This window comes from Rhinoraja longicauda, chromosome 6 (assembly GCF_053455715.1).
Source record: "Rhinoraja longicauda isolate Sanriku21f chromosome 6, sRhiLon1.1, whole genome shotgun sequence".
Lineage (NCBI taxonomy): Eukaryota > Metazoa > Chordata > Chondrichthyes > Rajiformes > Arhynchobatidae > Rhinoraja > Rhinoraja longicauda.
Window position 1 is genome coordinate 37,396,581 of NC_135958.1, and position 14,729 is coordinate 37,411,309.

General features: G+C 40.8%; 1 protein-coding gene across 2 annotated transcripts in view; it reads left to right on the forward strand.

The window, feature by feature from the left end:
• Positions 1 to 14,729, forward strand: part of nfat5b (nuclear factor of activated T cells 5b) — a 131,371-nt gene that overhangs the window by 91,757 nt on the left and 24,885 nt on the right. For both annotated transcript variants that reach the window (XM_078400795.1, XM_078400796.1), the window contains exons 8-10: positions 6,437 to 6,492; positions 10,450 to 10,582; positions 11,589 to 11,660. In XM_078400795.1, coding sequence (XP_078256921.1) covers positions 6,437 to 6,492; positions 10,450 to 10,582; positions 11,589 to 11,660 — 261 coding nt within the window. The remainder of the gene's footprint in view (positions 1 to 6,436; positions 6,493 to 10,449; positions 10,583 to 11,588; positions 11,661 to 14,729) is intronic.

Here is a 14,729-nt window from a genome sequence, read left to right on the forward strand (position 1 = left end):
GGACCCAAACATTCTTTCCAGGTGAGACAGAGGTTCACCTGCACCTCCTCCAACCTCATCTATTGCATCCGCTGCTCTAGATGTCAACTCATCTATATCGGCGAAACCAAGCGCAGGCTCGGCGATCGCTTCGCTGAACACCTGCGCTCGGTCCGCATTAACGCCACTGATCTCCCGGTGGCCCAGCACTTCAACTCCCCCTCCCATTCCCAGTCTGACCTCTCTGTCATGGGCCTCCTCCAGTGCCATAGTGAGGCCCGCCGGAAATTGGAGGAGCAGCACCTCATATTTCGCCTGGGCAGTTTGCGGCCCGGTGGTATGAACGTCGACTTCTCCAACTTCAGATAGCTCCTCTGTCCCTCCCTTCCCCTCCTCCTTCCCAGATCTCCCTCTATCTTCCTGTCTCCACCTATATCCTTCCTTTGTCCCACCCCCGACATCAGTCTGAAGAAGGGTCTCGACCCGAAACGTCACCCATTCCTTCTCTCCCAAGATGCTGCCTGACCTGCTGAGTTACTCCAGCATTTTGTGAATAAATCGATTTGTACCAGCATCTGCAGTTATTTTCTTATACCCCTAATTATCTTATATGTTTCAATAAGATCCCCCCTCATCCTTCTAAATTCCAGTGTATACAAGCCCAATCGCTCCAGCCTTTCAACATACGACAGTCCCGCCATTCCGGGAATTAACCTAGTGAACCTACGCTGCACGCCCTCCATAGCAAGAATATCCTTCCTCAAATTTGGAGACCAAAACTGCACACTGTACTCCAGGTGCGGTCTCACCAGGGCCCGGTACAACTGTAGAAGGACCTCTTTGCTCCTATACTCAACTCCTCTTGTTATGAAGGCCAACATTCCATTGGCTTTCTTCACTGCCTGCTGTACCTGCATGCTTCCTTTCAGTGACTGATGCACTAGGACACCCAGATCTCGTTGAACTCCCCCTCCTCCTAACTTGACACCATTCAGATAATAATCTGCCTTTCTATTCTTACTTCCAAAGTGAATAACCTCACACTTATCTACATTAAACTGCATCTGCCATGTATCCGCCCACTCACACAACCTGTCCAAGTCACCCTGCAGCCTTATTGCATCTTCCTCACAATTCACACTACCCCCCAGCTTAGTATCATCTGCAAATTTGCTAATGGTACTTTTAATCCCTTCGTCTAAGTCATTAATGTATATCGTAAATAGCTGGGGTCCCAGCACCGAACCTTGCGGTACCCCACTGGTCACTGCCTCCCATTCCGAAAGGGACCCATTTATCCCCACTCTTTGCTTTCTGTCTGTCAACCAATTTTCTATCCATGTCAGTACCCTACCCCCAATACCATGTGCCCTAATTTTGCCCACTAATCTCCTATGTGGGACCTTGTCGAAGGCTTTCTGAAAGTTGAGGTACACCACATCCACTGACTCTCCCCTGTCAATTTTCCTAGTTACATCCTCAAAAAATTCCAGTAGATTTGTCAAGCATGATTTCCCCTTCGTAAATCCATGCTGACTCGGAATGATCCTGTTACTGCTATCCAAATGCTCAGCAATTTCTTCTTTTATAATTGACTCCAGCATCTTCCCCACCACTGATGTCAGACTAACTGGTCTATAATTACCCGTTTTCTCTCTCACTCCTTTCTTAAAAAGTGGGATAACATTTGCTATCCTCCAATCCACAGGAACTGATCCTGAATCTATAGAACATTGAAAAATGATCTCCAATGCTTCCACTATTTCTAGAGCCATCTCCTTAAGTACCCTGGGATGCAGACCATCAGGCCCTGGGGATTTATCAGCCTTCAGTCCCATCAGTCTACCCAAAACCATTTCCTGCCTAATGTGGATTTCCTTCAGTTCCTCCATCACCCTAGGTTCTCCGGCCCCTAGAACATTTGGGAGATTGTGTGTATCTTCCTCAGTGAAGACAGATCCAAAGTAACGGTTTAACTCGTCTGCCATTTCTTTCTTCCCCATAATAAATTCCCCTGCTTCTGTCTTCAAGGGACCCACATTTGCCTTGACTATTTTTTTCCTCTTCACGTTGCGAGGTGATGGGTTTAACTGGTTTCCCATCACCTACCAGGTAGTTTTCTATGGGCTATTGTGCCCCCTTAACGAGATTAACTGTGTAGGTCGGCTTGGGGCATTGTGAGTATGCTGATGTCAGCGCCCCAGTGTCTGGACTTCGACCTGGTTTCGCAGGTTTCTGCATGGCCAATATCCATCCATTGTTCTGGCCGTGGCTTTGCAGAAACCTAGAGACTGGGCTGTAAGGTTTTTGTTTTTGTGGCTGGTCACGATGTCCCGTGGCCATCTTAGGACCCACGGATTGTGACATCCCTTGGTAAACTGACCGCAGCCTTTCTCCGCTATCAGCCCCAGTCTCCCGTTTAAAATGTCCAAACTGCAGCTCTTTGGTTTGGTGTTGATTGCAGAATGAGGGAAAACTTCTCAAATCTTACACCTCTACCTGACAAATGCTATACTCACGTATGGTATGGAAAGAGTTGAATAATTGATTTACGGCTACTTTCTATATATCTGGTCAAATATTCAAAGATTTTTCTTATAAATTATTCTGGTTTATAATGCTTTCAAAGGCACAAGTTTCATATGCTCCTGTGAAGTAAATTAAAATTGTAAGCTTTTAGCTCCAGGTGATACTAAAACAGGTTTATAAGCAGTTTGCATTTGAATGAACAATAAATTGTGAATAAAACAATGCAAGGTCATTTGTAACTTGCTTTTAAGGGTTTGAAATAGTTAATGTTATATTTAACTAAGAGTTTCCAGAAAAATCCCCCATATTTTCTTCACTGATATTTACATAGCATTTTATCAGGCTGCTCCATCTCAGTGCACACATTTTTTTCTGAGGTACAAGGCCTGTTGCTGACATAGACAAACATAGTAAGGACTCCATGCCTGCAAGATCCAGTTAACAGCAATACACAATCTGCTGTGTGATTTTGATGAAGAAGGGCAAACTGATTTCCTTTAACAGTGATCACAGGATCCTAATACACCAGATAAACTGGAGCAAATGATTTTTCTCAATTTAATATGCAATTTAAAGGATGGCATTTTCAATAATTTATCACTCACTGTGAAGTTGATGTGATACAATTCTGCAATATTCTTAACTGGAAGATACTGAACTGAGACATCCTAATATACTGGATGGTCTTAGTCATGGTAATGTGAGCAAATATCAAAGCGAAATGGGTGAGATGGAGAGGGATGGCAGAAAAGAATGAACTATTTGCTGTCCTATGGTTCCAGAAAGAGTTCATGACTCTGGAAAATTTAACAAAGAGTTAATCTTTCTAAAGGTAAAACTATCTGGAAACAAAACTGAATTAATAGCAAAATAAACTGCAGATGAAAAAAAACCTCAGCTGGTTAGGCAACATCAATAGAGAAAGAATCAAAAAATTAATGTTTCAAGTTAATGACTTTTGACCAGAATAAGGGGCATCTAGAAAACAAGCCATGTTTTAAGAGAAGACACAAGGAACTGCAGATGTTGGAACCTTGAGCAAAACACAAAGTGCTGGAGTAACTCAGCGGGTCAGACAGCAGCTGTGGAGAGAATCGATAGGCGATGTTTCAGGTCGGGACCCTTCTTCAGACTATGTTTTAAGTTACAGAGAGTGGGAGGGGTTGGGAGAACAAATAGAATGTCTGTGATAGAGTGGGCACTGAGAGAGACGGAAATAATGGAGCTGAAGATGGTGCTGCTGGAGAGGGTTTGCTAATTGCAGGGGAAGAGATAAAAAGGTGATTAAGAACAGAAAAGGTAACCAAAATATGTTGCTTGTATAAGATGCAAACACGTTCTCCTGAAACTTTACTCTCTTCCACCAAATCAAGGGAGCAATCCACATGTTCAGAATTATGCGTGCATCTTTGTGGAAAGCATGGAAATGCCCATGTTTCAGCCCTTCACCTGTTTTACTAGTATATTGATCATTCTATTAGAATTGCTAGTTGTTTGTATAAAATCCAAAAGATGTCTGCCAATTTCCACCCTATTTTCACTTCTGAAAGGACTTTCAGCTGCATCTGATTTACTTCCAACACTACTGCTTTCTCCCCATGCAGACTACCCTCAGCCCCACCAGTGTCCATATCAGACAGAACTTTTTCTGATTTCCACCACTTTCAGTGTTACCCGACTACCACACGCAGTCATACATCTCCTCCCCCTTGCTTCCCTTTCATTTTAAGTCTTTATCCAACTCTCCCTCTCACCTTTTCATTGGTCCCCTTAAACTATTCCAAAGAAGCTCAACATAAACGCATGGAGTAAGAAAAAGTTCTGTAGGAACTCAGTAGGTCAGTGTTCATACTATTGGGCTGGAAGTTACCCAACATTAATTTCTCCAATTTCAAATAGTACCACCATCTCCCACCAACCAAGTTGCTCTTCTTCTTTCCCCTCCTCTGCACACTCATCTCCCATCCTGTCCCATATTTCCCTTTTATCCCCCTTCACCCCCTTCCCTGTCACTTTTATCCCTCCCTCCGGCTTTACATTTCACTCATCTTCTTTCCTTATCTGACACGCTTTTGTCTCCTTTTTATCTCTAGTCTTTGTCACATTCTCCACCCATCTGCCGATAACCCTCCCCTCACCTGCATCTACTATCACAGCTGGACTTTATTCTGACTCTACCTCTCTTTTCCAGCTTTCTCCTCACTGCTCCACTCAATCTGAGGCAGTCCTGACCCAAAATGTCATGTCCATTCCCTCCACAAATGCTGGGAACTATAGACCAGTAAGCCTAACATCTGCGGTTGAAAAAAAAAAGTGGATTCTGAGGTGTAAAATATATTTGGAAAGACGGGCTGATTAGGGATAGTCAGCATGGTTTAGTGTGTGGCAGATTAGGTCTCTCTCAAATTTGATTCAGTTTAACAAAAAACAAAATACATGAAATTTGACAAGGGCAGGACTGTAGGCGTAGTCTATGTGGACTTTAGAAAGGCCTTTGATAAAGTTCGGCATGGTAGGCTGCACAGGAAGGTTAGATTGCAAAGGAGATCCAGAAAAACCATGTTAACTGGATACAGAATTGGCTTCATAGCAGAATGCATGGGGGGTGATGGAAGATAGTTTTCCAGACAAGACAAGTGGCTAGTGGAATGCCTCCAGGATCAGAGCTGGGCCTATTGATGTTTGTCATCATTATCAACGATTTGAATGAGAATGTAGAGGGATGATTAGTATATTGTCAGTTGACACTAAAATAGGTGGTATTGTAAACATTGATATTGGTTATTGTAAATTAGAGCGGTATCTTTTCAGCTGGACAAATGGGCTGAGGAATGGCAAATGGAATTTAATTGGGTTAAGTGCAAGGCGTTGCATTTTGGTAAAATGGCAGGGCCCTGGGCAGTATTGTAGAGCAGAGGTATCTCAAAGTACAAGGACATAGTTCCTTGAAAGTGGCATCAAAGGTGGATAGGGTAGTGAAGATGCTTTTGGCATGCTGGCCTTCACCAGTCAAGGAATTGAGTACAAAGGTTGGGATGTTATAATACTGTTGTACAATATGTATAAGAAAATAACTGCAGATGCTGGTACAAATCGATTTATTCACAAAATGCTGGAGTAACTCAGCAGGTCAGGCAGCATCTCGGGAGAGAAGGAATGGGTGACGTTTCGGGTCGAGACCCTTCTTCATTCCTTCTCTCCTGAGATGCTGCCTGACCTGCTGAGTTACTCCAGCATTTTGTGAATAAATCAATCTGTTGTACAATATGTTGGTGAGACCACACTTGGAGTATTATGTTCAGTTTTGGTCACTCTGCTATAGTAAATATTCCATTCAGATCAAAGATATTGAGAGATGTTTTACGAGGTTGTTGCCAGGACACAAAGGTCTGAGTTTTCGGGAAAAGGTGGCAGGCTTGGACTTTATTCCTTGGAGCACAGGAGGCTGAGGGGTGGTGTTAAAGAAATGTGTATAAAATCATGAGGCGAATAGATAGGGTGAATGAACAGAATTTTTATTCAATCAGGAGTAGGGGATTCAGGAACTAGTGGCCACAGTTTTAAGGTTTAATAGGAATCTGAGAGGATTTTTTTTCACTCAGAGGGTGGTGGGTATGTGGAATGAGCCACCAGAGGAGGTAGTTGAGGCAGGTACCACATTAGCATTTAAAAGATATTTGGACCAGTACATGGATATTAAAGGTTTGGAGGGACATGGACCAAACATGGGCAAATGGGATTAGCTTAATTGGGACATCTTGATTGTCATGGACAAATTTGGCCGAAGGGCCTCTTTCATGATGTAAGATTCTGAGAGTCAGCATGGATTTATGAAAGGAAAATAATAAATGTTATCAAATCAACATACCAGGAAACAAACTACTGTTAGATCCTGTATTAACATTTTAATATTTTTGATTTTATGTAGATGACAAAAATTCTTGGAAAGCAGAAGCTGAAATAGACATGGAACTTTTTCATCAGGTGAGCTCAAAGAGTTAAAAGCATTTTTTCATGAAAAGATAGGAATGTTAACATTCAAATTTACTCTGCCTTTATATGTTCTATAAAATACTGATGCTTCTTAACTCTTTGTGGTATTGCACATTTCCATCCTGTCATTTCTATAAAGATGTGTGCAAAATGCTTATCTAACCATATAATATATTTACTTTTCATTTCTTGCTTCCAAACTTTATCTTCAGTTTAGGTGGCATGGTGCCCTTGATTTTGTCAGTAGAGATTTACAAAGTAAAAGACATCTTGGCCGACAATGGATGATGATAATAGTTAACATCAAACCTGACTTCCAGTCTTCACTGCACTATGAAATTATCAGTTAAATGGGAAATAAGGCATTTTTATCTCGGCTGCAAATTAGTGCTAAGAAATTGGACCTATTTGCATTAGTTAGATTACACCAATGATCATGACTGGGCACCGCTCAGAAAATTGAACTGGATATGTATAGCTGGATATGGATAGACACAAAATGCTGGAGTAACCCAGAAGGACAGGCAGCATCTCTGGAGAGAAGGAATGGGTAACGTTTCGGGTTGAGACCCTTCTGATTGAGAGTCATGGGAGAGAGAGGTACAGAGATAAGGAAGGGTAAGGTGTGAAAAGGGGACGAGGATCAAGGAAAATGTAGAATAGATCATTGTTAGCTAGGAGAAGGTGACCACAAAGCAAAAAGAGATAAAATTGAATCGGGGACAGTCAGACTGATAGGAGAACTGGGAAGGAGGAGGGTTGAAGAGAGAGGGAAAGCAAGAGTTACTTGAAGTTAGAGGTCAATATTCATACCGCTGCGGTGTAAGCTGCCCACGTGAAATATGAGGTGCTGTTCCTCCAATTTGCACTGGGCCTCACTCTGACAATGGTGGAGGCCCAGTGCAAGGTTTAGGCAGACTGAGCGGAGATGTTCAGTGAAACGATCATCGAGCCTGCCCTTGTTCTAGCCGATAATAGGAGTCCACACCTGGAACAGCGGATACAGTAGATGATGTTGGAGGAGGTTGAAGTGAACCTCTGCCTCACCTGAAAAGACTATCGCGGTCCTTGGACAGAATCGAGGGGGGAGGTATAGGGACAGGTGTTGCATTCCCTGCAGTTGCAGAGGAAAGTACCTGGGGAGGGGGTGGTTTGGGTGGGAAGGGACGAGTTAACCAGGGAGTTGCGGAGGAAATGGTCCCTGCGGAAAAGGTTGTAGATGGGAAGATGTGGTTGATGGTGGGATCCCGTTGGAGGTGGCGAACATGTCGGAGGATTATGTGTTGAATGCGACGGCTAATGGGGTGAAAGGTGTGGACTAGGGGGACTCTGTCCCTGTTGTGACTGAAGGGATTGGGGGCTAGAGTGGAGCTGTGGGATATCGAGGATACCCTAGTGAGGGCATCTATGATGGAAGAGGGAAAGAATGAGGACATCTTGGATTACCTAAAGAATGAGGACATTTCCCTAAAGAATGAGGACATCTTGGATGTCCTGGTATGGAACATCTCATCTTGGGCGCAGATGTGAAATAGACGGAGGAATTGGGAGTAGGCGATGGAGTATTTGCAGGAGGCAGGGTGGGAAGAAGTGTAGTCTAGATAGCTGTGGGAGTCAGTAGGTTTATAGTGGGTATCAGTCGACAGTCTATCTCCTGTGGTGGTGACAGTGAGATCAAGAAACGGTAGGGAGATGTCGGAAATGGTCCAAGTGAATTTGCGTGCAGGATGAAAATTAGTAGTGAAGTTAATGAAGTCCGTGAGTTCTGCATGGAGCAGGAGGTAGCCCTGATGCAGTCGTCAATGCTATTCACTTAAACTATTATGATGTTTCCTAACTACAATTATGACATGAGGTGTTTTTCATACATTTTATATTCCATTGATTGTGTTCTCACTCACTAACTCCTGTGATTTCACAGCTCTAAAGTACCTTCCTCTAGCTCCCATGAACCCATGAACCGGATGACCACATTGACAGGTTATTTCCACAGAATCCTTGGGCTCATTCTATCAGGGATATTCCCTTGGTCAATAGCTTTGCAGTAGCTTCATATTGAGAGAATGATATCCCTTTTGGTATTGGTTATATCTTGAGTTGAGAAATAGCAGTGTTTTCATCACTTGTCCATTACTCCCTCCAAAGTTCAACAATTTGAGGAGGGCGGCATAATGGCGCAGCGGTAGAGTTGCTGCCTTACAGCTCCAGAGATCCGGGTTCAATCCTGACTATGGGTACTGTCTGTATGGAGTTTGTACATTCTCCCGGTGACCGTGCAGGTTTTCTCCGGATACTCTGGTTTCCTCCCATACTCCAAAGATGTAACCTACAAATTGGCTTTGGTAAAAATTGTCCCTAGCGTGTAGAACAGTGTTTGTGTACGGGGATCACTCGCCGGCGATCCCTGTAGACAAGACTCAGTAGGCCAAAGGGCCTGTTTCCGTGCTGTATCTCTAAACTAAACTAAAGATAATGAAGGCACCAAGTACTGGTACACTTGTAACAGGTGATAGAGATCAATCAACAAGTAACTTGAATGTTCTTGATGATTCTTTTAATTCCTCCATTTGAGAAAGATGGAGTTATTCAGTCCTGTGACCCGTCACATGTTCAATCATGTATGATTAAGAATGGAGATTAACTGTGCCATTAGGATCCAAAATTTCAGTCCTCATTTGCATCATGATCTCTCTACGTTCTGCCTAAGTCTGCTTTGTTTCAGCAACATGTCCACTAATAACTTCATCAAAATTGTGTGAGGTAAATTGGAAGGATTTGTTTCCCTTTAATTGGGAGGTCAACAGCTATGGGGCATATCTAGAAATTAATTACTAGATGGTTTAGAGGAGAGTTAAGGAAAACTTGTATAAAATAAAGAGTGCTGGGCTCTGGAACACACTGCCGGAAAGAATAATGAAGACAGCATATTACCCAGGATAGAAACATAGAAAATAGGTGCAGGTGCAGGCCATTTGGCCCTTCAGCCCTTCGAGCCAGCACCGCCATTCAATATGATCATGGCTGATGATCCAAAGTACCCCGTTCCTGCCTTCTCCTCATATCCCTTGATTCCGTTAGCCCTAAGAGCTATATCTAACTCAGAAGATTGGTTGGCTAACAGGAAAAAGAAGAGACATAAAATTGATCTTATTCTGTGAGATCTAATGAGTGCTGTGCCAGAGAGATCAGTGCTGGGGCCTCTAAACATTTACAGATTATTTGATGTAGATGGAGGTACTGAAGATAAATTTGCTGTTGGTGCAAAGCAAAGGTATATTTCAATTTGGCACACACAGGTGGGATTCCTGGCTAGCATTTGTATATCTTGCGACTAAAAAAAAAATATTTTCATTTGTGGCAGCCATATTTACATGCTCTAGCCTTACTTTTAGAGCATGTTGGTTTCATATCCATTTTGAGATTCGCTGCTGTTTCCAGTTATCTGAAAGAAAGTCATCTGGGCAATTGAGTCTATGCTGGCTCCTTTTCAGAATAATTTTGGTCAACCCCATTTGCCTATTCTTGCTCCAAAATTCTGCAAATTATTTTATTTTAAATTATATTGTATCCTTTTGATGACATTGATTGATCTACATCCATCATCACTGCAGACAGCAAATTCCAAATCAGAACTACTCTTGAGTCAAAAGCTAAATTCCTCGCATCCTCCCCTCAATTTACCTTGTTTCAAGGAGAATAATCCAAGGTTTTTCAATCAGATGTATTAGTTAAAATCACTCATTCATAGAACCATTTTTGTCAATCTTTTCTGCATTCTTTGTCGGATCATTCATCCTTCATTAGATTACTTGAACAGAATTGTACATGATACTTAAACCCTTAAATAAGCTAAAATGTTTTAATTATTAAAGTTTAAAAGCTCTTGAACTTTTTGTTTAACTGTAATCATCAGTCATGTGATTTTGTTTTCTTATTTTCTTTTCAAAGAATCACCTTATTGTAAAAGTTCCTCCGTACCATAATCAATTTATAACAACACCAGTTTCTGTGGGCATATATGTCATAACCAACGCTGGAAGATCACATGAAGTGCAGCCTTTTACCTTCACTCCAGATCTAGGTGGGTTAAGTTCAATAAATGTTTGCTTCTTTTTCTATATAAATCTTTTATCTAAAAGGACAAAAAAAAATTGATCAGTCATCATCACCAGAAGCATATGTTTTATTAAATCTCGTAACTTTGCTGAAGCCACTGTACAGACCAGATTCTAATCAGTCATTAATAGAATTGATTCCCAGCTGAAAATTGAACTGGAGCGGAAAGGTTATTAGCTTCACCCGATGTTATGCTATAACTAAATTAATTTACTATTTTTTGATCTGATTCCAATATCCCTTCCAAACGGATCAATCTTAAAACAGATATTACTGTTTTGGGATAAACCAAAACCTACATATGTGTCGTTGTTTTCTTATAGTTGGCTGTATCCAGACTACAGCTTGTGGGTCATTTGCAACTCGTTAACCATAGAAACCCCCACAAAATTGGCATTTCCATTCTATTTGTTTAGGATTTTTTTGTATGTTAATTTTTCTAGGTTGATTTCATTTTGATGGCCCTTTGCATTTTTTAAATATAGTTGCTTTTGTCTGCAAGTTAATACATAGAGCAGTACAGTACAGGAACAAGCCCTTTGGCCCACAATGTCTGTGCCAGACATGATGCCAAATTAAGCTAATCTCCTGTGCCTGCACGTGATCCATGTCCCTCCATTTCCTGCATATCCATATGCCTTTCCAAAAGAAGGCAAGAGTACTGATTTTTTTTGTGTTCCTTGAGTTCCCATGCATCTTCGTCAAGGCTCATAACAAAGAGATTTGTGATTTTCTGTGTTTAATGGATTCAATTTACTACATTTGATTATTTTAAAGCAACATGCCTAAATACAAATATTTATAGTAAAAGTTTTAATATTGTGTGCGATAACTTGATCTTCATGATTTACTGACCAGTCTGAAAAATTAGATGGGGAATCTTTACAGTTAAATTTTGAAATGTTTGACAAAAGAAAATTAAACAAAAGATGAAAATAAAAAAAATCGGTGTATTTTTGTTTACGCTTCAGCAAACTCATCAGATATCATTGTGAAGAAAGAAATTGCTGTACAACCATGTTCCATGGACAAAGCAATGAAAGGTATAATGAGTTTTTTTATACATAAAAATGCAGTAAAATTGCCTGTGGGCTCTGGTTTCCCATTACTGACTGTCAAATTTAAAAGTGGAGGTCAAGAACTTGAAAATGCAAAGAAGTAACTTTTTGGCAATGCTAGCAATGTGCAAAAGCAACAGAACATTGATGATTAACTAAGGGGCTCCTATGCCCCCGTCGCTCTCGTTACAGGTTTCTCCTTTGTATCACGCTTTATCAGTTAACCACAAAATTGAACATAGACCATTTCAGCTTAAGAACGCTGACTTTATTTCACAGAGAGATTATAACAGTTTCTGCAGTTGTCCATAAATACTCTCTAGAAGCACTTGCTAAAGGGAGAAAATATACAAAAAGAAGTTTTAAGTAGGATGCATTTATTTATTTTATCTGGGTGAAGAGAATTCAGTTGTGGAAGGTTTGCCCTAAAGCATTAGTTTGTCAGTAGTTTATATTCAAATAACATCATTACGACTACTGCAATTTGAATAAATGAATTATGTTATTGGCACTAGTTCAAGGTCAAACGTTATAAACTGCTTTTGAATACCTGGTGTGGAGACAATAAGATGTTTAATCAATTCTTTATTTTCTTTATTTTTCTTTATTTATTCTTTATTTTAAATCAATTCTTCATGTTCCACTTTTAGCTGCCCATTCTGCAATCATAGTATAAATATTTAAGATTACTAAAGACAATTAGTTAATGCTGTTCTTCAAACAAAAATAATTTTGAAAGTACTGATTTGTTTATATTTGTTTCCAAAGCCATGGCATCTGCACATGATTCAAGAAAAGCGAGTTGGAAAGAAACAAATTTTGTCCTTATTTATTTATTTTTTTCACACATATTTTGTATCTGTATCCCAGATTTCTTTGGTATCAATTTGTGAATTTCGTAAGGGCAAATTTCCATTACCCAAATGGTTGTAACATGAGGCTCACCTGTACATAGTAAATGGCAGGACCCTTCGGAATATTACTGACAGAGGGATCTTAGGGTGCAAGTCTATAATTCCCTGAAGGTAACAATAAAAGTAGAGAGGATGCTTATAAAGATGTACGGCATGCTTGCCTTCATTGGTCGGGGTGTCGAGTATACAAAATTGGGAAGTTATGTTTCCAACTGTTTAAAACTTTGGTTAGGCCACGTTTGAAGTGTTGTGCGGTGTTTTGATCACCACATTTATTGGAGGGATGTGAAGTCTTTGGAGAGGGTAGAGATGAGATTCACCAGGATGTTGCTTGGATTGGCATGTATTAACTATAAGGAGACCTTTGATCGTTTTCTCTGGAAAATCCGAGACTAAGGGACAACCTAATGTAAAATTATGAGAGGTACAGATAGAATAGGTACTCCGAGGTACCTTGGGGTGGTATTGTCAAATACTAGAGGGTGTAGGTTTAAGGTGAAATGTGCAAACCATTACAGCGATTTGCAAGGTAAGATTGTTTTTACACAGAACGTTCTACACAGGTACAGGTAAAGAGGTGTCTGGAATGCACTGCTAGGGCAGACAGTAGAAACAGGCATGATGACAATGTTTAAGAGGCATTTAGACAGAAACATGAACAGGCAAGGAATAGCGGGGTATCGACCTTATGCAGGCAGATAGGATTCGTTTAGATTATCACCATGATTGTCACAGACATGCAGGATCATTCTATGATGAAGGGCAGGTGAATTCTTTAAGTAAGCACCAGACTAAATACAATGACTTGAGAAGGCAATTTAACAGAAAAGTAAGTCTGGCAAAAGAAGTATGAGAACAGAGAGACATTGAAGAAAGGAGATTTTGGTATTTCTACAGGCCAGACCCAGTAAGCTTGGTAAATTTCCTCTCCTGAAGAGTACTAGTAAAACGGATGGTTTTAACAACAATCTGCTAATTTTGTATTCATAATTTTTAATTACTCTTATTTTTCTTAATTTCCAATTATTAAATAAAGTTACATTTCACACGTATCACAATAACATTTGAAAGATATCTGGATTATAGATATCTGGCCCAGCACTGCAAGCACAATATTCCCATTGATGATTGCAATATGTCCTTCCACGTTCAAAGATCAAAGCACATAATCATCCAGGTTTTTCTCGAGTAAAACACAAAGTGCTTGAGGAACTCAGCTAATCCGGCAGTTTCTGGGGAAAGAATGGACAGGCGAGGCCTTTCTTCAGACTGATTGTAGCCGCTGAGATCCTATTATGGGAAACACCCAGAGTGATGTGGGTTAAATGCAGGCAAATGGGACTAGGTTAGATGGGGTATCTTGATCAACATTGACAAGTTGGGCCTGAGAGCCTGTTTTCATTCTGTGTACACTATCTCAACACAATAAGAATACAACTAAAATATTTGTTGACCTGTTGGACAACAGCCCTATTAAGACTCTGGAATTTCTACGCCAACAACCCTTTCTGACAACTTAGATTTTGTCATGCCTACTGAATAACTTGAGCTTACCTGGAAGGGAAAGTTCATCGAGGATCTCCAGCTTCAAGCAAAAGTTTTTTTTAATGTGTACTTCCATTTGAGATTGATTACTGTGATGAGTCAACCAGCATCAGCACTATCTCTGGTAGCATTCATGCACTCCGGGACAGAAATGAAGAATTATTACACTGTTAAAGGTACAATCTGTCAGATGAGGTATTAAACTTAAGGTGTATAACACAAAGTTCTGGAGTAACTCAGTGGACCAGGCAGCATCTCTGAAGGACATGGATAGGCAATATTTCACTCTTGGGACTCTATAGCATTAAACTTGCGGTCCACCCAACTGTCTCATGTGGGCATGTAAGATCTTGAATCTCCTTTGCAGTAGACAGGGGAGTTCTCCCTAGTGTCCCTCTTTCAACATTCCCAAAATCTTTTCTGATCATTAACACATTGGAGCCACAAGGAACTGCAGATGCTGGTTTACAAAATAAAGACACAAAGTGGGGGAGTAACTCAGCTGGTCAGGCAGCATCTCTGGATGAGTGAGGTTTTGTGTCAGGACCCTTCTTCAGACATTATCACATAGTTTTGGTGAGGTCTTCTAGAAGGT